Below are 25,293 nucleotides of genomic sequence, written 5' to 3' on the forward strand. Positions count from 1 at the left end.
GAATTCTCTGAAGAAGGAAGAAAAGAAACTTAAACGGAGCAAACCAGTGAGCTGAACTGTGCAGATCAAAACATTTACAATAAAAAAGAAGTGTTCAATCTTAATACTTTGTAGAAGTCAAATACTAGGTTAAGGATTATAGAAAGTACTAGACATCTAAAGCTTTTCATGTCCTTTCTAAAACATACTATGTTGCTTAATATATAGCACACTTCATAATTCTCTTTTGGTCAGAACAGAATTTTTAATATCTTACTCCTGCTCACCAGAGAAATGAGAGAATTAATTTAAAACTCTGGATAGATATTTTCAAATCTAAATGAGGTGACTTAATTAAAGATTACTTGTTAGAGTTATTTCTAAAAATAATACTTATGCTAAGAGAATACTTCAGGTACTTGAGTCAGTGTATGCTTTAAAAGAAAATAATGATGCGAAGGCATTGAAATACTAAGATTTATTCTGGGTTCCGATTGTAGGTGATGTAGTATTTCTCAAAACTGGTAATAGAGTATTTCTCAAAACCATTTATAGAATAATGTAACTACTAATTCTAAGTTATTGGGGAATATTCTGTATCATGTAGGGTAATTTTTTAATACACATATGGCTGTGAAGTGTTTGTCGCTCTTTGAAAGTTATTGATATTGAATGCCTAATTGCCATAAGTGATTTCATTTTCCCCTATCCTTTCAAACATATTTTTAATGTATGATTACTTATATGTCACACAGAAGCTGGTTAAACCCTTAAGTATGTATTTATCTCTTGCTTATGTCTGTTGCAAATCTAATCTCATAGCAGAATCTATCTGATACCTGGGAGTTCCAGGGAAGGGCATAGAGGATTTAACTAAGACTGAAAAAACAGCAAACTGGACAAGTTAAGAAATAGGAAGTCATTTTTCTGTTTATTAAAGGGATTAGCAAAGCTCCTAACTTTTTCAAGGTGACTATAATGCTAAATATAGGTGAAACAAAAAGCTATTAGACTACTTGTTGCTCTCAAATGCCTTCTTATCATTAGAGGAAACGTTCTGAGATGCCTGACATCCGCGTTTTAAGTACTGCATTCTTCAGGCGTTATTCAGGCAAAACTCCACTTTTGCGGGTCAACAGAAATCCTCTGGTTGTTTCCCCTGAGAAAGACCTCTAAACTTTTGCCCTTAGTTGTAAATAGAATTGTTTTCTGGATGTGATTAAAAGCTTACCTACTTCTGTGGCTTAATGCATGGACACTATGTATGAGAAACAGACAAATGGGTTAGACTGTAAAAGGAGTAACTTCTGCTGAAACATTTTCTGTCAGCATTTAGTAAGGGGGGAAGTATTTTTTTTTTTTTTTTTATGTTTCATGGTTATCTCAAGTGTGAGGGACTGTTAGTTGTCTTTGAACTGATAAGAAAAATATGTGAAAATGGATTTCAGAAATGCTGCTAGAAGTGGTTCTGGGAGGGTGGAATTTGAATTCACCGTTTGCCCTAGCTTCAAAGAGAATTCTTTTGTAGATTTGTTTGAGATGTTTATTAAATGAAAACAGCTTCCTGATAAACAGATGATGAAGGATAAATAATTAGGGTAATAATAAATGAGAACACCAGAACACTTTCTAGAGCTGGTTTTGTAAGGGGACACTGTCAAAGACTGTGTAAAATGTTGTTTGATGGAGAAAAGACCCCTACAGCTTATACAGTTTAAACTTTGTCATATTTCAGCCTTTAAAGAAACACTACATTTTTTCTTGACTCGCGAATAGAACAAAATTATTAAAAAATATATGATTTTTATGGTGGTGTCGATTTAGGCAAAATGAGCAATGATCTTCAGCTGGACTGTTTCAGATGCTCTTTTGATGGGAGTGTTGTTTATTCACAAATAATATTTCCCAATTAAATAAATAGACCCTGCAATATTTTCTGGCAAGTTTTGTGGCCCATTTCTGCTTGCATTTTTCCTGGAAGTGAATGTGGCTAGGCTGCATGATCATCAAGCTCAAAATAAATGACAAGCATGTGCCATAGGCTGAATTGTTTTTGAAAATATAAGGAAAAAACCTTTCAGAAGGTTGTCAGCAAGTTTTTGTTAAAAGTGTTGTTTGGCCATGCTAAGAGGTCTTACAAGTGTTTCATTTGAAAATGGTGCAGTAGTTTCTTCATGTTTTACAGCAGAGATTTTTAAAGTCAGAAAGAATTTTAGAAGGAATTCCTACAATCTGCAAAAATCTGCTGAAAATGGGCAATCTGCTCAAAATGGGCAAATCTTATTCTGAAAAGTAACACTTCTCATGTATTCAGTAAACATTTGCTTGTGTTTCAGAGCTAACACACTCTGAATCATGAGTCTGTACTAAAATGCCTCACCTAAACTGCTGAGAGACCCAGCAAGACTTCCCCGAAAGTGCTTTGGGTGGCTGCCACCCACAGGTGTTGCACCAGGACTTGTGACAGAAAGCAGGGAGATTGTTGCTTCTCTGCTCTGAATGTTCCCCCTACTGGTGTCAAAGTAGCAAAGAGAGAGGAAAAGCTGCTAAGCTGCTAACTTGTGTAGGGAAACATGAGAAAACCACAGGGAGGGGGAACAGGGGAGGAAGTGGTAACTGAATGGATGAGAAGTCTACCCGTGAGTGTAAATCAGTCTGTTAGAGATGCTGGGACTGAAAAGTAAGTGGGCTAGTGGAGCCCTGGGTGCCAGGAGGGCTGATAGGGCCGCAGGGAAATAGGAACAGAAACACAACTAGCTGGAAATCACTAGATTCTCTTCGCCCAAAAACTGGAATATAACCTAGGTTTTGAATTTCGCTAATATGCTACTACTGGCAAATACGGAAACTCTGCAGCAAAAAGAGCACTTCATCTCTCGCTATGGGGAACAGGAACTAGATCATGACAATCTGCTGCTGTTATTAATCTACAGTTGCACAATTTGAAGAGGTCTGTGCTGTGAAACGAAAGCATCAAAACTTGCTTAACCATGTAGATGACAGTATAGTTCCAGAAGACTGAATTTTGGCGTTTGGGTCAGAGTGGGTTTACTGTTTGCTTCCACGTAAATATGTGTGTGTAGACACACGCGCGCACACGCACGCACACACACGCACGCACACACGCACACACACACACACACACACACTAGGGTAAATAGTAGGAGCTCATGAATCATAGTTTCTTATGTAATTCTACAATATTTACAAAGTTAGTCATTTTTTTTAAATCTTGGGATTTTTCTATGGAACCAAGTAAATAATCTTTATAGTAGTGAGTATGAGACACACACATTATCTTCAGAGGGGAGTTGTGACCGTTTTCTACAGACAGCATCTAGTTATCGGGACGGTAGCAACCACATGTATTTTTCACGAGCACTGGAAGCAGAGAGATGTGTCTTAATGGGACAAAAGTTGTCAGCTGGTCAAGAAATGAGAAATGGCTGCTGTGTCTGCTTTAGAAATAATAGACTGCTAACACCAAGATGAATTCAAGGGTGGTGGAAGAGGTGATGGCTGGCACAGCATTCAGCTGTACAAAGGTAAAAGGGGGTTAAGAAATAGAGCAGGATAAATCAATTTTGTAATTTGGCCCCCAGGCTGATTTAACATCTGGTAGGTATATAGGAAGAAAGCTTTGGGAAGTTTCATGGGAGTACTACAAACAATGCAGGAAGTACAGACTGAAAAGATAACTACTTCTTCAAAGCATACCATTACTTGTTGCTGTTATTAAAATGTACTCATTTTCATATTGTATAGATCTGCCAAGTGGTCCACATACTTACCGCTTAGAAGACCTTGCCTATACTAGAAGTGGAGACAAAGGCAACTCTGCAAATATAGGTATTCTTCTTTTTCTTTCCTTCTAAAGTGATGGAAGATTTTCAAGTAAGAGCTAGGCACCAAGTGCTCTTCTTAATTTTTTGGAAATCTCTCACATCACTTGCTTTTTCTTTCCTTTTTTTTTTTTTTTTTTTCCCTTATTGCCTTGATGCTGAAAGAAAAATTAATCTGTGTAAACCCAGGATCTTACTAATGGAATATTTGTAGTTTTCTGTTCAGCAGCTGTTGAAATCTGAGGTACTAAAAAAATACTTGCAAATCATGCTACAAATTTGCAAAGTCAAGCTCTTCAAAGTTAAGCAATGTCTTTCTAAGGTTTCCTTTATGTCTTAGTTGCTACTTACTTGTGCATATGTGTTATCTAATGCAATCTCTTGATTGTCTGATCATGTATAATATATATGAACTTCATAACATATATATGCTAAAACATCAATAGTGCTAGGAAATAAAAAAGTTTTTCTTACCTGTAAGAGATTATTTTTCGTTACATTGTTAATCCAAATGGTGTATTTCAGTGTGCAGTCTCTTTACATTGATTATGGTGCTTCTTGCATTGTTTAATAATTCCTTCTATTCCTTATTCTGCATGCAACAAATGGCTCTCTTACTTGTTGGAAGATGAGAGCGTGTGGTGTTCAAAGCTCATTATGAATTAAAGGTGCGTTTGGGATTTGATTTGCTAATAGCTGTCATGCTAAAACTGATAAATTTTGTTCATTTATATCTAAGGAATATAGTTTTCTTGCCTTTGTCTGTGAAACTGGTTTTTGGGTTGAAGAATGAAGGACTTCTGATTATTTTTGTTCAAACTATAGTTGACCTTTATTGCAATGTAGCATTGCCAAATTGTGAATGATAGTTAATAGACTTCCTTAGATATAGAGAAATTATTGCTTTATTAAAGAACAACAACAAAACACTTGATCTGTAAGATTAATTTAAACTTTGAAATCCAAAGATACAAAGATCCTTGCATTGGGAACCAAATTCCTATGAGACGCAAATCTCCTGCTTTCCTGATCCTGCTGTGAAGCCCTGGCTTCAACATGAAGTTACATAACGCTTATTAAAGCCTACTTATAGCAAAAACAATGTAACTGGGATTTCTCCCATTTACAACAGAATCCAGTGCAAGAAGTGGGGCAAGAACCAAAGCTTCAGTTACTGTGCCCCAACTGATCTGATCATGCTTTATTATGGTTAATTGCAATTACTTGTCTAAATCACATGAGCTGTTTAGGGAAGAGAACTGCACGTGGATTGTTTGTTGTTGTGACTTTGTTGTTGTTCTTTAGGTATGTCTCAGTGGCAGAGACTGTTTGCAGTCAGAAGAACGTCCAGTATCAGTCTGGGAGCATTTCTTCATGTCATGTTCTGCATTACCTCTCTGCTGACAGATGGAAAGCTGTCATGCTATTTTATTTGGGCGTTCATTAAAGTGGAGCCATATGTACAGTTTCAGATGAGAGGATGTTCTGAAATCAGTTTGTAAAGAAGAAGTACAAATTGGTTTTAATAGCTTATATTCCAACTAACACCTACTGTACCTGACAGGTGTGATAGCACGGCATCCCCTCTACTATCCATACCTAAAGAAAACTTTAACTGCTCAGGCCTTGGAGAACTACTTCCAACACCTTTTAGAGCGAGAACAACCTGAAGAAAAACTAGTAACAAGGTGAGTAGCTTGCTGCTCAGTCCACAGTTGCACATAGATACATGATGGTATCAGAAATCTTTTTCAAGTACGTTAACATAAATATTGCAAACCTGCCTGTGTTGTCTTTAATACTTCTTTATGTATCTTCCTTTGCATTTTTAAATAACAACTTGAGCAGTAGTCCTTAAAAAAGAAAATGGATACATGAACCTGGTTTTCTCTTTTGAAGCTGAACAAAGGCAGTGATTCAGTTTATTGGAGGCATTGTGAGTTCTCCATATCAGCATATTAATGTTATGGATACTTTGTTTTGTTCCAGTACAGATATGCCTCCACAAAATAGAAATAACTTTTAAAGTAATTTGAGAAATGGTTCAAAAATGAGGGAAAAATACATTTGGAGACTGCAGGAGCTTTAGTAACTGAGGCTTCCCAAGCCTCAGAGCCACTGTAGAGCCACCACAGAACTGGGAGTTCAAAATCCCTAAAATACCACCTGAAAGGCATACACAAAGCCGTTGTCAATTGGAGCCCAAAACTGCCTCATCTTCTGTTAGAAACCTGCTTCATCCTGTCACTGTCTCTGCAGAAGGCTTTAATTTTTATAAAGTTTACTCACTTCAGAGTAGAGAATGTATTCCTTTGACTTCCCCCCCTCAGTCTCACTCTTGCTACATTCACCAAGCCAGAATTTAAAGGAAAAGAACACATCTAGTTTCCCTTTTCAAAATTTGAGAAGAGAATGTGTGTCCTAAACAGGACACATTTACCTGGTATTCATCTAGAGTATCCTCTGCCAGTAAACAGCATACATGACATTTTCATCCTCATGACCGATGCTTGGGGTCCTTTTTGGGGACTGGCGAATGTTCTTGTAGTATGGGGTAATAGGGCTCATCCTCTTAAGGTTTAAAAACCTGTTGACTGTCTTATTGGTATACAATTCTAATGTTGCAACAGGCTATTCAGTCTTCAGTATTTCTAAAACCTGTGTTGATATAAAGTCAATTATACTGCAAAGATGGAGAGTCCATCAAAATCATTATATGTTTTCATGCTGGTGCTGGATAAACTGTTAAGTGTCTCTTTTGGTTCTTTAAAGTGTCTAGCTCAGAATGGTGCAACTCCAAGCTCAGAGAGACCTTGGGGCTATTTTAACGCCTATTCTTTCTGAGTTGCAAGTACTGTTCTTTATCTCAGTAAACTGCTCAATGCAGATCTTGCCCACTCTTTTGTAAGTGCTAACAAACCTTTGTATCTAATAAATTCTAATATCAAGAAGTGTAATTGAATTCCTCTGAAACAGAGCAGAGAAGGGCAAAAAGTTAAGTGTCATGCCTTGTAATGATACTTCTAGAAGTTGATTTATTTTAGTTCCTTAATTCTGTTTATGTTCATAAATAAAAGTTGAAGTTTGCTGTGTCTGGCTAAAGCCAATTTATTTTAATTAATTAGATTATCTGTTCCTGAGTTTTGCTTCTTTTAATGATGTGATAATGGAGCTCTGTGAGTGAATTGAAAAACTACTGGGGAAAAGAATAGATCCTTTTGTGGAAATGTTTAGGATTATAAGGATTATGCTCATGTGCTTCAGATTGTGCAGTTTCTTTTTAAAATACTTGTTTAATTTTTAGTTTTTATTGTCATGAAAAGAGCTATCTTACTCTTTCACTTCCTTTCATTTCCTTTACCTAAAATGAGAGTGATTAAAAAAATATATATATATTCTTTCTGGTACTAAAAACATACCAGCAATGGCTCTGCCTCACCACCGACCAGAGGTTAGCAGCCAGTTGCCTTTCATTCTTCTTCCTTGAGGTTATCAAAATAAGTAAGTATGCCACATGGAGAGAAAAGATGGGGGCTTTTTGATAGATATGACTGAAAACTCAGAAGCTTCCAGGTTTTCAGGTAACACAGTAATGAAAGATTTTCTTTCAAAAAATCTGTGAAATAGGTGGCGAAAAAAGCAATGTAGAGTACATTCTTCTTGAGCTAATGGCAGTTTTTCTCTTGTGCGTAGCAGTGATGTGCAAGCCCAACAGGAAAAGTCAGACCAATCTAAGGGAAGGCAAGGAAGAGAGAATTGTATTCAGGCAGAAACTTGTTCTAAGTTTAAAAAAGGATGCCGGCCATGTTTTTTCTGTGTATACACATACAAAGGTTCTGACTGTTACTGCCATTAAAAATAGCATTGATTCTGTAGTGAGATGTAGGGTAGATGTAAGATCATACTGCATGTGAAAGTTTTTTGGTTTGTTTTGTTTTGTTGTTTTTTTAAGGCATTTTGACCTCCATCTTGTTAATAGTAGGTTATCCGTCTGGTGTTTTGTATACAATGGCTTATAAATTCACATCTGATAATTTTAAAGAAGTGTTAGAAATCAAATATGGTTGGAAAAGGAAAGATTTTTCTCTCTTTAATTAAAAAAAGCTAAAAATAAAATACTTGGCTAGCTTATTATATACCATTTGCTGTATTGATCAGAAACTTGTTCATAATCTCTTGTCAGGACTTCAGTTATACCCATCTTCCATCATCATTAATTCTACAGTTATATATTTCCATGTTATAAGCTTAAGAAAACGAATAAGAAACTTTTTATTTATGGTCATAGGCCACTTACTTGAGAAGGATAGGAAAGTTATTCTGTCTTGCTGGTTTCTTTTTCTGTCTTTGAAATAAAGTTATCTTCTTTTCCTTCTGAGAGCATTCCACTGCTCAGAAATCTAATATGACAGCTGATTTCTTTTTATGGGATGCTTCTACTAAGAGTTGAAGGACAAGAAAGCAATGCTGCTTATGTGGACACAGATACTTCTAAATTGTTTTTTGTACATATATTTATTATGAAAAAAAATAGCCTAATGTACTTCCCTACAGTACATCTCTCATGCAAACATCTTTTGTTAGCCTACGGGTTAATTTTCTGCTTTCTTCTGACAGGAAGAATTCCATCTTTCTCTTGATAGAAATGCACTGAACAATTTTAACTACGTTGTAATTTCCATGTATTTTTAACAGGAAATTCACAGGGAAACCTGGCTTTTATTGAATACGTACGGACAGCACTTTAAAGGAAGTAGTTAAGCAGGCACCCCATTGTGCATAAGCATAAAAGTTCAGCTAGAAAAGTGAATTTTACTTGTTTTATTGGTTTCTGTCACAGCCTTAGTATTCTTTGAAGGGTTTTTATTTGTTTTTTTTTTTGCTTTTTAAAAGCAGCTCTTAAGACTTTTGATTGAATTGTGCAATTAAATTTTATTTTCTTACTTATTTCAGATCTCAGTTAATTACACTTATTTAAATTGTTTAATTATTCTGGGTAAACACATGGCAACATCTTGGATGACACATTGTTGCTGCTTAAGACTATCATGATTGTTATAGTGTTTTTGGGGGGGGGAGTGTGTGTTTTATGTGCACAAATATTTTTGGACATCCAGTGCTTCAAATAGGCCTTAAAATATTGAAAATACTGCGCTTTGTGTATTTTTTGTAATTTTTAGCTAGAATCTGTTACTGTAAATGTTTCCTCAAAGTAATTGAGGTGAATGTGCCATTCTTCAATATTCCAAATTAAGATCTGTTATTTATATTACTAACTCCCTCTACCAGAACTGTTGCAGGAGGCGAAATGACATTCTTCCACTCTTTGTCATTTGCATCTGCTTTGATATGCTGCTCTTCAGTTTCTCTCCTGATTCAAAATGATTGATTTTCCTGTAACTTATTTTGAGAACTGAGGTATTAGCTTCTGGAATACATATTCTGTTAGTCTAATTCTGCTGGAGAGTTCTGCCAGTTGTGAAATCTTCCATTGTCTGGAAGTATTCACCAGTTTTTCAAGGGAAAATTTACTGTCTAGTGTCTTGATAGACCTCCAGCTCTCATGGTGTATGGTTATTAGTAATTGATATCGAGAGTTTTTTGGTTTAAAATTCTGTGGGGTTCTGATTTTGCTTTGTGGTTGATTATGCTATTAAATTAATGAAATTATGTAGATGACATTAAAATCACTTATTTCTTGATATTCTCATTGTCTGTTAGCACTGTTAGATTAATCAAACTTTCCTACCTTCCCAATACAATTACCTTTAAGCATGATGTTATGATAACGTTAATATTTTGTAACGACACTTAAACAACTAAATTTCAAGGATGCTTTATTTTGGCGTAAATGATTTTGAGGAGAGATGGGCTGTTGTTTTTTCCAGTTAGCTCATTTATGCCTTTGGCAGGAGGGACAAAAAGAAAACCTGTAGGTCTTCTATGTATTTGTTATCTGCTTATTCTGTGTCAGTGTTTTGGGGTTTCTGTATGCTTCATTACCTTACGTATGACAACACCTTACAGCAGACAAAATTCCACTCCATTTCAGGCCTGTGTATGAAACCGTTCTGTTTTGAAGTCATTGAGTCCTACACGGTATCTTTCTGATTCATAGCCTCATTGTAGTTCTTAATGGAAATACCTGGTCTTTGCAGGCTTTCCTACACTAAGCCTGTTCTTCTGTAAACTTTGCATGAGTTGCTTCTTTCATCCTGTGTAGTATTATGCTACAGAAAACTAGCACTGCTTTGCTTTGGTTGCAGTTAATGAGGTCAAGGCTTCATTATCATCATCCATATCATGAATGCTATGACAGGGATCCTGTGTGTGTTTTGGTCAGGAAGGATCCTGTTCCCCAAATTTATCGAACAACTGTCTCTTTTTCAGTTCAATTTTGATGGTGTTAAGAACTTCAGCATCTATGCTTCAGTTTCTTGAGTTATTGTTCCAGTTTTTTAATTTTAGCCGGAACTTCTGATACTTTTGTTGGATTAGTAGTAATACTAAGTTCAGGTTCTTTCACATCCAAATCTAGGTATTGAATAATTTAGGATTCCTTAATGGACTTCCTATTTGTTTTCCTGCTTTACCTCAATTATAAATGTACAGTGCTGCACCTCAGTGCTTTTGCTGGTCTTAAGCAAAGGTGACAGGAGGAGTTGAAGGTAGTACTTTGTACAACCCTCTCTTCATGAAGATGAAGCAAACTACAATTTTGATAGGAAAATAACTGTTTGACTAATCCTTTATACTATCTGAAGGCTCCTAGTAGGGGCCACACTTCAGTAGTGATAACCAAGGTGCTAAGAAGTTTATTGCTGGCCACAAAGCAAAAACAAATAGGAAAAAAAAAAGCAACCACCCACCCACCCCTGGGGGGACCTCTCTTTGTTATTGCAGAATATGGTGGAGATGACTACCTATGGGCATAAAACTTCCATCAGAATGTAATGATAAGCTTGGAGTAGATTCATGTCATCTTTTCAAAAAGCAGCGACCACCAGCTTGTAAAAGGAGGAAGGCTCATTCACAATGGAGTCTACTGAAAACTCCTTCATCCACTTAGGATTTGCAAGGCAGTATATCGGAAGTGCCAGATTGCTAACTAGATTCATAAAGATGTATCATAGCATTCTATATTCCAATGTAGAAACATAAGGACAAGGGAAGTTTTATAGCTGCTTCCAAAGTATGGTTGACAGAATGCTAACACAGATTTTTTCCCTAATAACAATTAGCAAAGTTAATCCTGAAGTAGAATGCAGTAATAAAAGAGCAGGCAGAAAATAAAAAATCATGGCCTAGGAGTCAAGTGCAGAGGGCAAGGCACTCCGTGAATACTGCTTGCAGGAACATATCGAGAACTAAAGTGTTTGCCAGGCCATATAGCAGAATCATAGCTTGACCACATCCGCTTCCAGTAGTGATTCCAGTCATCTGTCCAAGGTACAAGGGCATAGTGAGCAGTGAATATCAGCAACAGCTGTAATTTTTGCAATGTCAAAACAGGACTGAAAAGGATAAACCTCAAAGTGACAAAATCAATAATACAAAACTGAAGGTGAAAGGAGCACTGCAAGAAATTCCAGCTGTTTTAGAGGATGGATTTGAAGAATCTTTCACAAGCAGCTAAGATCAGATAGATGACTAAAGAAAAATAGTGTTGGAGAAATTGTGATTTAAACTGTAGCAGTCAAATATCTGTAGACATAGCAAGAATTAAACATGCTCTTTTTCAGTTACTCTTCATGTCTTGCTGATAAACTAATGAAATTCTTTCCTAAGGAAATAAAGGAAAGCCATCAAGTGCTTAGACAAAATACTGGGAGAAAACAAAAAACATAGAAACACAAGAAGAGTACAAGGAGGAAGACAAAGCACTGAAAAACTGGGACAGGCAAATGGAAATATGCTATAGGCCTATTTATTGAATTTGAAACAGTTTTATTAGGAAACCACAGAGCCATTTGCCAAACTTCTACAAAAGTTTCCAAATTGGAAATGCACCAATCAAAAGTAAGGATGGAAAAGTGCTTACTGTGGCAGCGGAAGAGAAATAAAGAAGGTCTGTTACACTAAAATGGAATTGTTTTATCTTAACAAAGTAAAGTGCTTTAATCCAGTAAAGTGTTGAAATGTAGCTTAAATTTTGTTGTTGTTGTTAGAACCAACTGCAGAGAATTTTATAAAAGTTTGATCGAGTGACTCTCATGATTGTTTCTCAGTAAGAAACAGCATGGTTTTCTGATCAGATGGCAGCTATTGTTAGCAAAAGGGAGTTCTGAGAATTAAATGATTGTATTTTTCAGTAAAAGAACTAGAAGATACTAAAATACTGCCGACTGTGATCTTTGTTCATATTGGATCTTGAACCTCTTGCCTACTGAGCTTTCTTTATGGTTTTTAACTCTTAAAAAACTTAGAAAATTACCTCAGTTAGAAATTAGCGAGTTTTGCGGTTGAGTAAGGAGAGGGAGATTACGTTTTGATCCTGCCTTAATACAATTAAGGAGTTTGATTTGGGGCAAGGGGGAGGAACAAGGGGAAAGGCCATGGGTTAAATTTCAGTTGAACTGTATGCTTGACTCAGCAGTGGGGGACACCATTACAAGCTTAAAATCTTTGCACGCTGCCTCTGGCTTGGTGTTCTGCACAAGGCTTTTTTTTTTTTTTTTAATCTACTAAAAAACAACTTGTAAATTTTATTTTTCAGATATGAGTTGCCAGGAATCCACGGATTAAATTTTGTTCTGAAGAATTCCCTTGGTGGTGGTGGCATAGCATCCCTAAGAAGTGACCCACAGGCATGTATCTAAGCATTGATTTAATGTAGTTATCTTTTATAACTATGTATTGCATGGTCTCTTTATAACCAGCTTTTCTGCTGGAACTGTAAGCAGTAGTTCTGTATATACACATTATCTACTGCATTGTTTGAAGGTTTAAAAACTATGTAGTGAAGTACAGAGTTGATTTAGAATATTTATTGGAAAAGGTGTGTGGGGGTGTGTGGGGGGGTATGTGTAAAAGGTAACCGATTAGAAGACTTACGAGTTGGATGTCCTTTCCAATGTGCTAGCTATGTTTTCAGATGTACCATTTAAATCAGCTTCTCAAAAATGCTGTCAAATTTTGGAAAATAAGAATTTACTAGACAGTTTTGATTATGTGTTTCCTTGTACATATAGCAGCCACCAACTGCGAACTCCATTTGAATTTACAAGAGTTCTGCAAAGCCACATCAAGCTAAGCCTATGATTAATAATAGTTAAATTATAGCTAATTAATATAAATACAAAAGAGGAAAAAAAAGATGCATAGGAGATCTTTTGTGTTGACCACATTATTTGGATCTGAAACTAAAAGATTTTTGTGAGTGTACGTTTCAGGTATTAAATATTTGAAACATCTCTTAAACCTGAAGATCTCTTAACATGGCAATGCTTTGGCTACAATGAAGTGTAATTCTGCCACCATAGGCTGAGAAATGCTTTAATTTGCGAATAACCTCAGCATGGTCAACAAGACTATTCACAAAGTAAGATAATGCTCACTGTGACTCAGATGGTAGAACTGAAACTGAAAAATTATTTTTCATTAGATAAGAAACAGATTGAAGAAACTCTGCTCAATCTAATTAGGATCAAATGCTTGAAAACCCTAACCGTATAGTTTTCCTTACTTAAGTATTTTGATTTACAAGTGAGAAATCCAAATGAATGGAAAAGGTAAATATTACTTGTGTGAATATACAATCCAAGGCTTAAGAAAACTTACCCAAAATTTTTATATATGTGTATGTATAAAACATAATGAATGCTTGTTGCTTGTGCTGATTATGGGAAAAAATCCTGTTTAAGAATTTAAAAAATGAATTTAAAAAGGTGGTATATTTAGATAGTAAGATTGTGTGTGTGTGTTCGTTTTTCTCACAGGGCAAAGCACTTGGACAGATGTTGTTGGATTTCCAGATAAAGAATGTTCCTGATTTAAAATCACTGATAGAATAACAGGTGTTTGATACAGATATTCTTAACACTTTGAGTAGTATAAAAGTATGTTATAAATAAAAACTGGCTTCTAGAGCCAGATATTAAAAAGTTACAGAGGGGAAATTATAGTGACAGTTTTCTCTGAGGCTTAGCTATATGGCACAGATTAGCAAATGTTTTGAGTAATACCAGACTAATAGCTTTGTCTGTGACTGATAACATTTCCTGTCTAGATAATACATTGGATGAAGAATTAATTTATTTCCTGTAAAATAAAATTAGTCAAATTGCAACATAACACTTAATTAGAAGACAAGAAGATAACTTTCATCTTGGAACAAAGGGTTATCTCTTGTTCAGTCCATCTCTCTTTTCCTTCTTTAAATCTTTATTTGAAAATTAAATGGACCAATATATTTGAATTCTTGTGTCAACTGTATTTGCCCTGTGCCTAGGATCAGCTACCTGCTGGATCACCTGCTGTGTATCACTATGAAGTCAGCACTGTCTGGTACTGAAGAGCAATTTTTCCCAATAGGACCATAAAAATGTAGTAATTGGTATTGCCATATTGTGACTGATAGTAAATACTGACCTTTGATTATACACCAAACTTCCAGAGCTTTTTCTAATTAAAACCTTTTTTATTATTACTATTTTCTACATCTCTTACTAATTAATCCATCAGTTGAAAAGCACTAAACAATAATTAATTGGAATTTTTGGCATGGGAATAAATTTCAAAGTGAGGATGGGAGAATGGTGTGAGTGAGAGTGTCTACTGCCTCTCCTTTGTGATGGTACAGTCCTAGCAGGGAGAAGGGGGACCAGGGTGGTGGAGGGGTGCCTTGTTTTGTTTCATCACTGTTACATCCTCATTTTGTATCAGAGTCCCACCTGGATTAAGCTGATTTAACTGTTACTTGCATTGTGCTTCCTACAGAAAGGTCCACACACCTTTCACAGGAAGGTCTGTCTCCTGCTGTGAAGGAAGACTATTTTGAATGCGGTGCATTATGTCTCTATTCTGACTCCCAGTTATCATCTCCCTAGTTCCCTTTCTCCATCCATCCTTCTCTGTTCCTGGGAAGTATCACCACCACATACAAATCAGGATGCTCCTGAGCAAACATCTTCATCTGACTAAGCAGAGACTCAGAGACCTGTACCATACTTTCTGGATTAGTATCAAGATGATGGAAACTCTGGCCCGGTAACTGTATTTCTTCTGCAGTAAGCCATATAAATATTACTCTGACTGTACAGGCATTTTATATTCAGAAATATATCTTTTGCAGTATTTTTGGGAGATCATGTTAATTGTTCAGTGCTGGCAGAATGAAGCATTGCTAATATTGGATAAAATGATGAAAGTAAGTATTTTTTAAACTTCACCAAACTTCCCTGGCAGTGTTCCTAAGTCTTGATCTTTGCTACCATTACTATTAATTTCCTAGCCTCTTGTTAATGAGGACTATACACTGAATTGTTCGCATCTTTTATGTGGTTTTGTTCACTTGACTTGAAGGTATCATAAGTGAAATCTCTATGCAAGTTGGCAGCAATTTTCCATTGAATTCAGTGGAACTATGATTTAGCCGCACATCTTCATTTGTTATGTAAACGTTATTCTCTTAGTCATCAGTACTGTCTGTGTATACAGCATGGTTCAGTGTGGTTGTCACAAAAAAAGTTGTGACTTCATCCCAGAAAAATACCAACTTCATAATTTTAAAGGGGAAGTGGCATGCTATTGCCATCATGTTTACATTCATTCTTCATTAGACAACTGTTGTTAATAATTTGAAAGCTTATTTGTTTAGTAAAACATAGAAAGGTATTGGGAGGAATTAAAAAAACAGTGATAGACCTCAGTAGCAAGCCTAAAAGGATAAAAAGGTTACACTAAATATATGCAGTTTACTCAATATGCTGTTCAAGTGACTCTGTAAATGTGTATGCAACTATTTTGGAATTAAAGTAAACATTTATAAAGTACAGATTTGTTTTAGTCATTTAAACTGTTTCTGCCACTGGAAGAAAGTGATACTTGGTTTAAAGCTTCTTGAAACTGTGTTTCGGGGTTGTTTTACTTGTCTGGAATTTTCTGCATTGCCTTGTTAGTTCCCTTTTTCCTTGAGATTTTGTTAAATGCAAAAACTGAGAGAGTTGACTGATACTATTTTCTAGAGAGACAGTCATTTATAACTCCACAATGGAAGCATAATTTGCCTTAAAAAGTTTTAGAGTGTTCAAATGGATTGGAGATGGGAATATAAAGAGATTATTTTTATTTCTGGAATTGCCCTTTTGGGTGCTATGAAACTGTCCTTCACAAGCATGTCTTCTGTCCTTTTTTTTTCTTTTCGGTGCATCAGCTTGCACCAAATAGCATTGCTTTTCAGATATTATTCTTGCAAAATGTATCCTCCAAAAGTCCCTATCCAAAGATTTTATCCTCCTTAAGCTCCTTAATGTATTTTAAATTCATGAACCTGTACTTGTTCCAGCAATCCCAGTTGACCCGAAAGCTTGTTAAAGCTGCATTTATTTATTAATCTACAGTAGAGATTGAGTAATTGAAAAGAGTTTGGTAAAACATAAATTGTACTTGCAGGTGAGCAAGTATGTAGCATTGTACATAGGAAGTACTTACCATTGGTTTAACTCATTTGTTAAACCAGGGCTGTTGCTCATGTAGACAAGAACTTTCCTTTCCAGTTGCTCTTCCTTTCTGCATTTTCCCTTTTGTGTTAGCTGGGAGGGCAGGATGGAAATAATAATGACTAGTTCGTCAGATAATGATCCATCTAATATACTAGAGATTCAGTATAATGGAAACTGGCTTATACCCCTTACCTGGGATTTTTTCTTGCTGTGGCTCGTCTCCACTGCAAAACAAAGGCTGTAAATTCTTTTACTTCTCTAAACTTTCTTACTGCATCTTACCTCTCAAAATAAATTACAGGTTCTATCATGAAATTATTCCATAGCAGCTAACAGTCTAAACAAATACTTCAGCAGCATTTGTTGTATCATATTTATCCAATGAAAATGTTTTCCACTAAAATACGTGTTTTTTATTTCCTTCTGAGCAGAGGAAAACATAATTTTAAGTGTACTGCTTAAATTTAGTTTGCATCATGGCAGTTTGAAAGTAATAGGAGTGCAGCCCTTGAAGCTTGAAAGAAGCTGATGTACAATTGCAGATTGCCTTTCAAGAATCTGAATGGTTTCATTCAGAAGTTAATTTGTTGTTCTATCAAGTGCTTTGGATGCTGGTCTCTAATGCTTACAACAGTTTTAAGGTAGTGAAGGATTAACTGGCTGGATTTCATGTGCTGCAATTGGATACGTGTTTTAGTTGGAGGAGTGAAGCTGTTTCACAGCTTGTCTCTGTCACGTAATGCCTTTCTTGCTTGTTCCACTGGGTTTCTGGACCTCCAGGAGGGAGAAACAAGGCTCGTTAGTGCTTCAGATGTTACCCTGATGTGTAGGAGGAAGTTTCCACTGCAGAAATGTCACACCTGTCAGTTTGAAACCCTCCCAGGCAGTAAGACTTTGAGCCTCCTCCTCCTCTTTGGGATTCCACTTTTCTTCTTTGGTTTCATCCCAGGTTTCCTTTATGGATTTACTTGTAATGGACCCTGGTGATTTGGGGATTAAACTTAACTGGCATTAAGAGAGCAAACACAGGATGCCTCCAAGAAGATCCAATTTGGAAATGTTTGCTTCTGCCAGGGAGTTCAGCTGAATCCTTTACCTTCTGAACTGTGGAACTGAAGTATCTAATGTTAGAAGTATCTAACACTTACCTATTTCAACAAAGACCATCCAGACATGCCCGTGGCAGCTTTGGAAAAGGAGAGAGAGGAGTTTTGAGATAGCAGCACAGGACACAACCAGCACTTACAGGTGGGAGAGAAAAACCTTTTTGTGCCAGAACTGAGATTGTGCCCAGAGCCTTTTGTGGAGTCTGATAACCTTCTGGCTGTGGCGCAGCGCTCCAGCTCTGGGCCAGCCACTGTGACCATCACCAAATGGCTGGGACCCTTTACACTGGCCAGTTTTTTTAAATCTTTTCTTTTTCTCCTTTCCCAGTTCCTTAAAAATGCATTGATGAGAAAAGAAAAAAGCCTCCCCTCCCCAGGTTGGTATTTACTAATAGCATGAGTAGAAGTTTCAAATCTTCCAAAGGTGTTTAAACATCTGGGACTTGAAAAGATGCTATTTTAATAATGTGTGGCTGGTGGCTGATCTGCAGAAGTCCTACCAGCATCACAAAAGGTATTACCTCTTTTATAAGTGACATGATTTTGAAGTAGGGGGCTTGAGGCAGCTAAGCCTCTGTTACATAAAAATTTGGCTGAGACTCTCCACATAAAATCCGAAATGCCTGATCATTGGTAAGAAGTGCTGAGGCTCTTGCCTATAATCAGTGCCACACAAGACGTTACTGTGAGCCTCAGTATCCCTTTGCAAATTAGGCAAGGTGAGGCTTGTTTCTCTAAAATCTTCCTCGGCTACCCAGAAAATTGCTCCTTCTGCTCTGAGCAGGAGGAAATAGGAAGGCAATGCTGGTTTTCATTTCTAGTGAGGGAGCAGTGGTGGAATGTGCTCTCCTGATATTTTCCTCATTGAGAAATGGAAAAACTGCTCTGGGTTTTTATGTCTCATATTTCCCATATGCAAGATGTATTGAGTTTTCAGATGCTATTCACCAAACCTTGGTTCAATATCCAAGGTGGCAGGAGGCTCTGGCCGGCTCAGTCCTTCGTGTCCCCTTTGCTTTTCCATTCATACCAGAGCTGTTCCCCAGTGGGAGAGAAGGGATGTTGAACCGTCTCTCTGGTGCGCTGGAGTGAGCCAAGGGCTCTGGCAGCCTGTGGGTTTTCTAGGGATCTTGTCCTCAAATCTTAACACTGGCCCTCAGCTTTAAAGCAACTGAGGAGGGAAAACCAACTTGGTGTTTCAACATGGTTTGCCTGTGGAGAGGTGCCAAGCTGTTACGCAGTACTGCTCCTCTTTTGCTGCTTTTTTTTTTTTCTTTGTGCTTGACCGTGTGTGTATTCTTGTGTTTGCCTGAACGTCCACAACCTGCAGGAAGTTGGATCATCGGAGCTGGCAACTTCAGAAAGAGTCTGCAGTCCGAGGAAGATGCTCCAAAAGACTATTCCCACCCCCCCCCCCCCCCAAGCCACTCCGGGTTTCAAACGGAGGCGAAAGTTTCCCACTACAGCCAGAGCGAAAGCACAGAGGCAGCAGTGTCTGCGGCGCGAACAAAAGCGGAGCGGGACGGGACAGCGGCGGGGACCGGCGGCGGGCCGCAGCCCCGGGGCGGCGGAGAAAGGGCAGAGCGGCCCCCTGCCCCGCCGCGCTCCCGGTCCGTCGCCTTGCAGGTAAGATGAATGTCCGCCCCATCCATCATCCCGCAGCCCCGGGGAGGCCGGAATTTGCTCGGCTACTGAAACTTATTAGCCTCAGACGGGGAGGCTTTGTTGCCCTGACAGAGCTGCTCTTTTGTGGGCTTTGTTGCCAGGATTTATGCATTTACATAATGGATTAGCATGAGACAAAACGGGAAGGAACGGCTCTCCGCGTTTTCCCACTCCTTCTTGGCCGGCGGATTTTTAGGACAAGTTAATTCGCAGGCGGCGCCCGCCGCTCTCCCGTGCTCTCCTCAACGCGCCCTTCCTTCGCGAAAGATACCGACCCGCTACGAGGCGCCGGCCTTGCCCCGGGCAGCGCCCTCGCTCCCCTCCGCGCCGTGCCGCCGGGGAGCCCGAGCACAGGGGCAGAAGTAAGCGGCAGCCGCGCCGCCGCCGCCGCCTCGCTCCCCGCGCAGGTGAGGCGCCGGGCCGGGCCGCGCTGCGCCGCAGCCGCGGGGCCGCCGCGCCCCGCTGAGGGCCGGGCCGGGGCGGAGCGGGCGCTCCCCGCTCCCCGCACGCCGCTCGCCCAGGGGGCCGGCCGGGCGCCCGCCCCGCCCCGCCCGGTCGCCTAGAAAAGCGGGGCCGGGGCGCGGGGGTGCGCGGCGGTCCGAGCGGCGCCCCCGCACCATGAAGAACCCGGTGCCGCAGGCGGCCTCGCTGCTGCTCGAGAAGCTGCTGCTGCTCGTCCACGTCCGGCCCCTGCCCGCCGGCGCCGACGGGGAGCCGCCGCCCGCCGCCGGCTACTACGACAGCAGCTGCTTCAAGCGCGGCGACCTGCTGGAGGTGCCGCGCACCCTCTTCGTCCACTTCGGCATCTACCTGGGCGACAACCGCGTCGCCCACCTGATGCCCGACATCCTGCCCGCCTTCACCGACGACCGCCGCCAGATCCAGCGAGTGGTGACCAACAAGCGGCTCATCCTGGGCGTCATCGCCAAGGTGGCCAGCATCCGCGTGGACACCGTGGAGGACTTCGCCTACGGCGGCAGCATCCTGGTGAACCACATGGACCGGCTCTTCAAGGACCAGGTGCTGGGCAGCGAGGAGGCGGCGCGCCGCGCGGAGAAGCTGGTGGGCGCCACGGCCTACAGCCTGCTCTGGAACAACTGCGAGCACTTCGTCACCTACTGCCGCTACGGCGCCGCGGTCAGCTTCCAGACCGACAAGGTACTGCCCGCGGCCGGCGGGGGCCGGCCATCGGTTTGGGGCGGCGCGCGGGGGTGTGTGTGTGGGGGGGAGGGGGCTGCGCCATGCGGCGCGGAGCTGCCCGCGCGGCCCCGGCGGCGCCTGGCGGGGCGAGCGCGCGGCCGCCCAACGGCCCAACGGCCGCGCCAACGGCCGCCGCTGGGTGTCCCGAGGCGGCGCTGCACTTTGCCGCGGCGGGCGGCTCGCTCCCCGAGGGCGGGTCGGTGGGTGCCGAGGCCGGGCTGCCCCGCGGGCCGCCGGCCCCCCAGGCCAGGTGGGCTGCGGTGTCCCCGCGGTGCCTCCCGCCGACCCGGCGTCAGACCAAGCGGCCCTTTACAGGGGCTGCAGGGCACTAAAACAAGGGCCGGTCTACTTAGAAATGACGGTAACTCGGTCCCTGTGGACTCGAATTGGCAAGAAAAGTGAAGCTGAATTCGTAAGGCAACAGTCCGCTCGCTCTTAAAGTACCCTTGGGCTATGCAGTCCCCAGCACTGTGCTGTTGGAGCAGGAATAAAGCTCGTGTCATGAGCGGGTGCTGGACTGAATGCAAAGGGCTGTATACCTATTTCCACTTTGTACTGTGCTCAAGGTAGCCCATGGGAGGGCTGTAGTAGTAACAGGCAGCCTCTAATAGAGAGGGGCTGTCCGAAGCTGGCTGGCTTTTTAAAGCTTTCTTTTTCTTTTTTTTTTAAGCTTTTCTCTTTAACCTTGACCTTTTGCTCTTTTGCAGTTCTGTGAAACTGTGAAGATGATTATTCGGGACCAGAGGAGTGTTCTTGCTTCAGTGCTCGTGGGATTAGCATCAATAGTCTGCCTAGGTTTGGCGCCCTCCACCACACTCCCCACTATTTTTATTCCCTTCTTTCTGTGGATGGCTGGCTAACAGCCTTCCAGGAAGCCTGTGGCCAGCATCTGTACATAGGATGTATACTACTGTATTTATAAAAGCACAGATTACTCATCAGCGTTGTGTAAAGCAAAATTTCTTAACCTTGTGTGCCATTTTTAAATACAACTTTGTCTAGAACACAGTGCACAAGGAGTAGCTTACTGTGTAAGCCAAATAATAGATTTCCTGAAAATCTCAGTTGGTACATTTTAACACACCTCTAAAGCCATGCAAAAGTAGGGGTGCAGTGCAGTTCTGCTGCTTGCCTTTAGCCTTAAGTGATTCTGATAGTTTGTCATGTTCTTTAATTTCTTAGCTGTGTACCTGGATGTCATAACTATTAAAAAAATTAATGATGGGGTACCATAAAGTGATGGATATTGAGAACAAACTATGTACTTCTTAATTTCATACATGTAGTTTATATTCAGAAGTTACTGTTTCTATTCCTAAAATGTCCTTTAATGGAGATAGGGTCAATTTAGTTGCTTCTTTCTCATTGAAGGAAAAAAAAAAAAAAAAAAAAACCTCCAGCCTTAGCATTGTGTGCTGTAGTAATGCATCTGGCTGGATCGGCTACTGTCCTTTGAGTTCCCTTCTGGGAAACATTCACAAATCTTTTTCATGTTAATTTTGTAGACACTTGCTACTGTATTTAACAACCTTTTGATTGGATTAGTGGTAGGGAAAGTCTGCAATTTCTCAGCCTTTTGCTTGCTAATAATAGCTGTCAGTATAGCTAATATAAATGACTATAGGGAGGGGGTTAGGAGATACAGGAGGAAACCAATTTCCTTTGTGAAAGCTGGTAACATAAAAACTATGGCAAATTCCTAGTGTTCCAGGGCACATGGAGTGAGGACGAGAATGGAAGCCAATTTAGTTCTTATTGTCCCTCAGTAATGGGACCCATGTGGGTGCCTTAAAGCATCAGGGATCCCTGAAGCAGTTCTTGTGGTTGCTATATTGTCATTTTGGGTTCCACTTAAAACACCGATGCCTCTCTGCGAAAGAAGACATCTTTCTTCACTTGTGAAAAAGCATTCACTTACAAGCTAGCAGTTGGTGCTAAAAAAAAATAAAAATTATCTTGATTGTTGAGGCCTTTTTATCAAAGTATAAACTGATTTGAAATCAACTTCATCTAGTCAATTGTTTGAGTGACTATTGGGTTTTTTGGGATTTTTTCCTTCTTTTCTCAGCAATGTCTCAATGTATGCAAAGAAATTGTTCAGTTCCTGGAATGTCTTGTATGGTATACATGCACTTACATGTTCATGCACTATGCTTGCCTTGCTTTCTAGTCATAGGCAAACACAATGGTGTCTTCACTAAGGACTGAACCTCAGATTTACTTCTTTCTATGTATGGTTTTCAGTATTCTGTAATCAGCTCTGCTACTGAAGTTTCCGTTTTTTCCATTTTTAGAGTAAGACTCACTTTAACTGTACTATTGAACTCCCTCTCCTTCCCCTAGACCCCACAGCTGTTTGAAGATTGGATTCTTGAACTGTGAGTCTACTTGGCTGTCTTTAATAATGTTTCTTCTTCTGGCTGTTCCACTATAACCGACAAAGAATGTAAAGACTGGGGTGAAATTCCAATCTCATAGAGAATAACAGCACTACTGCTGCTGTCATCAACAGAGGGGATTTCAGCCCAGCTTTCAGTATTGGTTCAGTTTGCAGCCCAGCTCCAAAGCAGTTGGATATCAATTACTGTTGGATCCTTATAAACAACTTATGTTCTGCTTTCAAAGATTGCAATGGTCTGTGTATCTGTCTCGGGTAAACTTTTAAGGTGTTTTTTAATTAACATGAATTGCTTTTTCATAGTACATGCATCAGTAATACTTGCATAAATTCCAATGTGTTTTTTTTACTTGCTGTACATGAGGTATGAACTGTAGTCATTGCTGTAATTATATAAATAGAATTTATTCATTTTAAAATGTCTACCTGCCTCTTGAAACTGAGTATAATGTTATAGCCTTTCTCTAACGTATCCCAGTAGGGCACGAGGGATCCATTAGCATGCAGTTACATGGTGTCTGATTACAGGTGGGCTTTTCTTTTCCCCTTTATTTACTTGAGATTTATAAGAATTCCAGTAAGCTGTATGAGTCATTTATACAATAAACAATGGGGTCATGACTAGTAACCAAATCATGAGTAGTATTGTTGGAAGGCAGAGACTCGTTCCTGCTCTAGCTTCAGAAGTATCAAAGGACCAATACTGCTGCTTTGCTAATGATGTTGAGAAGGAAGCATCCAAGTTAGGTTGGGGGACAAAGTTGGAACTTTGATAAGTGTCAGTATGACAGAAATGAAACCAGTTCCTTACAGACTTCCAGCTGCATTAGTGAAAGGAAATCCTCTGAAGTGTGAACTTCAAGAAGCTTAATAAATACCATGAAACAGTCTAGAATGTCCTAGTATGTCCTTTCATTAGCAGTAAGCACTAGAGGTAAATGGGGAGAACTTGAGCTGTAGGTGTAGAATTTTTTCCTACCAGCTCTCATTCTAGCAGAGACCTGGAAATTTTGTTAGTTGAAATCAAGCATGAGTCAAATCAGTCATACTCAGAGGAAAAAGCAAGTCTAACAGGCAGGAATTCTCATGTTCAGCTCAGCGGGTGATGTTTTTGCTCTGAAATATTTTGGTAAATGTCAATGTCAACTTTTTTCTGTAATGAGTTGAGTAAAAATAACTACTTGCTCTAGGTGGAGCATTGCATTTCAGACAAGCTTAACTATGATGCCGTTGAAGTGAAGGAGCTAGTTATAACGGAAAAAACACTGGAAACTGGAGCAGTACAGCTGCTTGGAAATGGGTATGTTTAGAAGTGACTGTTCATTGGTAACTGTAAGTAGTGGTGATGGGGACTGTAAATCTAGAGCTGCACTTCATTATAGTAGTAGGGCTGTTGGGAAAAATTGTTTGGTTAAACCTGAATATATAATGGAGGAATATAACCATCACCACTGTGCCACTGGGAAATGCAAGTAGTGAAGACATCAAGCTAGAAGGATAGATGTTTCACTTCTGCTTTCCAAAGAAAACAAATAAAATGACCATTTACAACACTAGTAATGTTTTTATAAAACCTGTTTTAAAGAAAAAAAAAATGTTGCTAAATGAAGAGATTAGAACACTGAGCTTTCTGTCTGTATTTATTTTAGCTTGGAGTGTAAATAATGATTCATTTTGTGGCTGAAGAGTCATCATCTGCTTGATTTCACCTTTTCGTTCTCCTGTGCTGAAGGAGAATGTCACATATAAATAGCACTGAGGCTTTTAATGAAAACAAAATCATAGCATTACTAGTTAAAGTCTGAGGGTGAGGGGAAGAGGGAATTAAACTTGTATGTGACTTGACATCATCCAGACAGGTTTTAGAAAGCAAGCTGTGGCAACAAGAAACATTAGAACCGTGATCTTTACAAATGATACGGTGTTGTATTATATATTGCATGTTCTCACATTAAATAAAGTATCACGCAACACTGAATGATACAGCACTGTGTTAGGCAGTCACTAGAATCTCTTTTTTTCCATTAAAATTAAAAAATGTTCTCAGGTGACTGTAGGAGCCAGTTGCTACTTACACTTTATGATAGCTTAGGACTTGATCCCTCTAAGCAGTTAGGAACAGATCATTAGGAACAGATTTACTCATGTGAAATTGCAATACAGAAACTTACTGGTTTGTCGCTCTTTGCTGTAGCATGTTGCACTTTCCCATAACCCTTACAGGAATCTTTTCAGAATGCTGTGCTGACAAAATAAACCATCTCCTCCATTGTAGGAATATATCACTAAGAATATTTGAGGATGCTTTTTGGTAGTGATTCCTTAAAACTAGATTCTGAGCTCTGCACCATGGCATAACTTAACTGCTGAAGTAAAGGGTACATTTAGGATAGGGTCCTAATTGCTTAAGAAATGGCAGGATCTATAGGAGACTTAAAATT

The 25,293-nt window shown here is 39.6% G+C and overlaps 2 protein-coding genes across 6 annotated transcripts in view; both read left to right on the top strand.

Annotated features, from left to right (window-relative positions):
• Positions 1-15,814, top strand: part of LOC112995294 (uncharacterized) — a 69,941-nt gene extending 54,127 nt beyond the window's left edge. For 2 of the 5 annotated variants that reach the window (XM_064510862.1, XM_064510864.1), the window contains exons 17-20: positions 3,745-3,828; positions 5,386-5,509; positions 12,538-12,628; positions 13,760-15,814. In XM_064510862.1, the coding sequence (XP_064366932.1) occupies positions 3,745-3,828; positions 5,386-5,509; positions 12,538-12,628; positions 13,760-13,834 (374 nt within the window). In that variant the 3' untranslated portion in view covers positions 13,835-15,814. Of the gene's footprint in view, positions 1-3,744; positions 3,829-4,449; positions 4,490-5,385; positions 5,510-12,537; positions 12,629-13,759 lie in introns of those variants that run through there. The other 3 variants (XM_064510863.1, XM_064510865.1, XM_064510866.1) reach the window with 3 other exon arrangements.
• Positions 15,815-19,769: 3,955 nt separating this feature from the next.
• Positions 19,770-24,477, top strand: LRAT (lecithin retinol acyltransferase). The gene is made up of 2 exons (XM_064510867.1): positions 19,770-20,412; positions 21,162-24,477. Exons 1-2 carry the CDS (start codon positions 19,873-19,875, stop codon positions 21,312-21,314), a joined length of 693 nt encoding a protein of 230 aa, XP_064366937.1. The 5' UTR covers positions 19,770-19,872; the 3' UTR covers positions 21,315-24,477.
• The last annotated feature ends 816 nt before the right edge of the window (positions 24,478-25,293 follow it).

Source organism: Dromaius novaehollandiae, chromosome 4 (genome assembly GCF_036370855.1).
Source record: "Dromaius novaehollandiae isolate bDroNov1 chromosome 4, bDroNov1.hap1, whole genome shotgun sequence".
NCBI lineage: Eukaryota > Metazoa > Chordata > Aves > Casuariiformes > Dromaiidae > Dromaius > Dromaius novaehollandiae.

Bases quoted from the DNA above. Each gene is read 5' to 3' on its own strand.
- LRAT (XM_064510867.1), top strand. From the start codon at position 19,873: ATGAAGAACCCGGTGCCGCAGGCGGCCTCGCTGCTGCTCGAGAAGCTG. The intron at 20,413-21,161 runs GTACTGCCCGCG...GCTCTTTTGCAG, and splicing joins TCAGCTTCCAGACCGACAAG to TTCTGTGAAACTGTGAAGAT.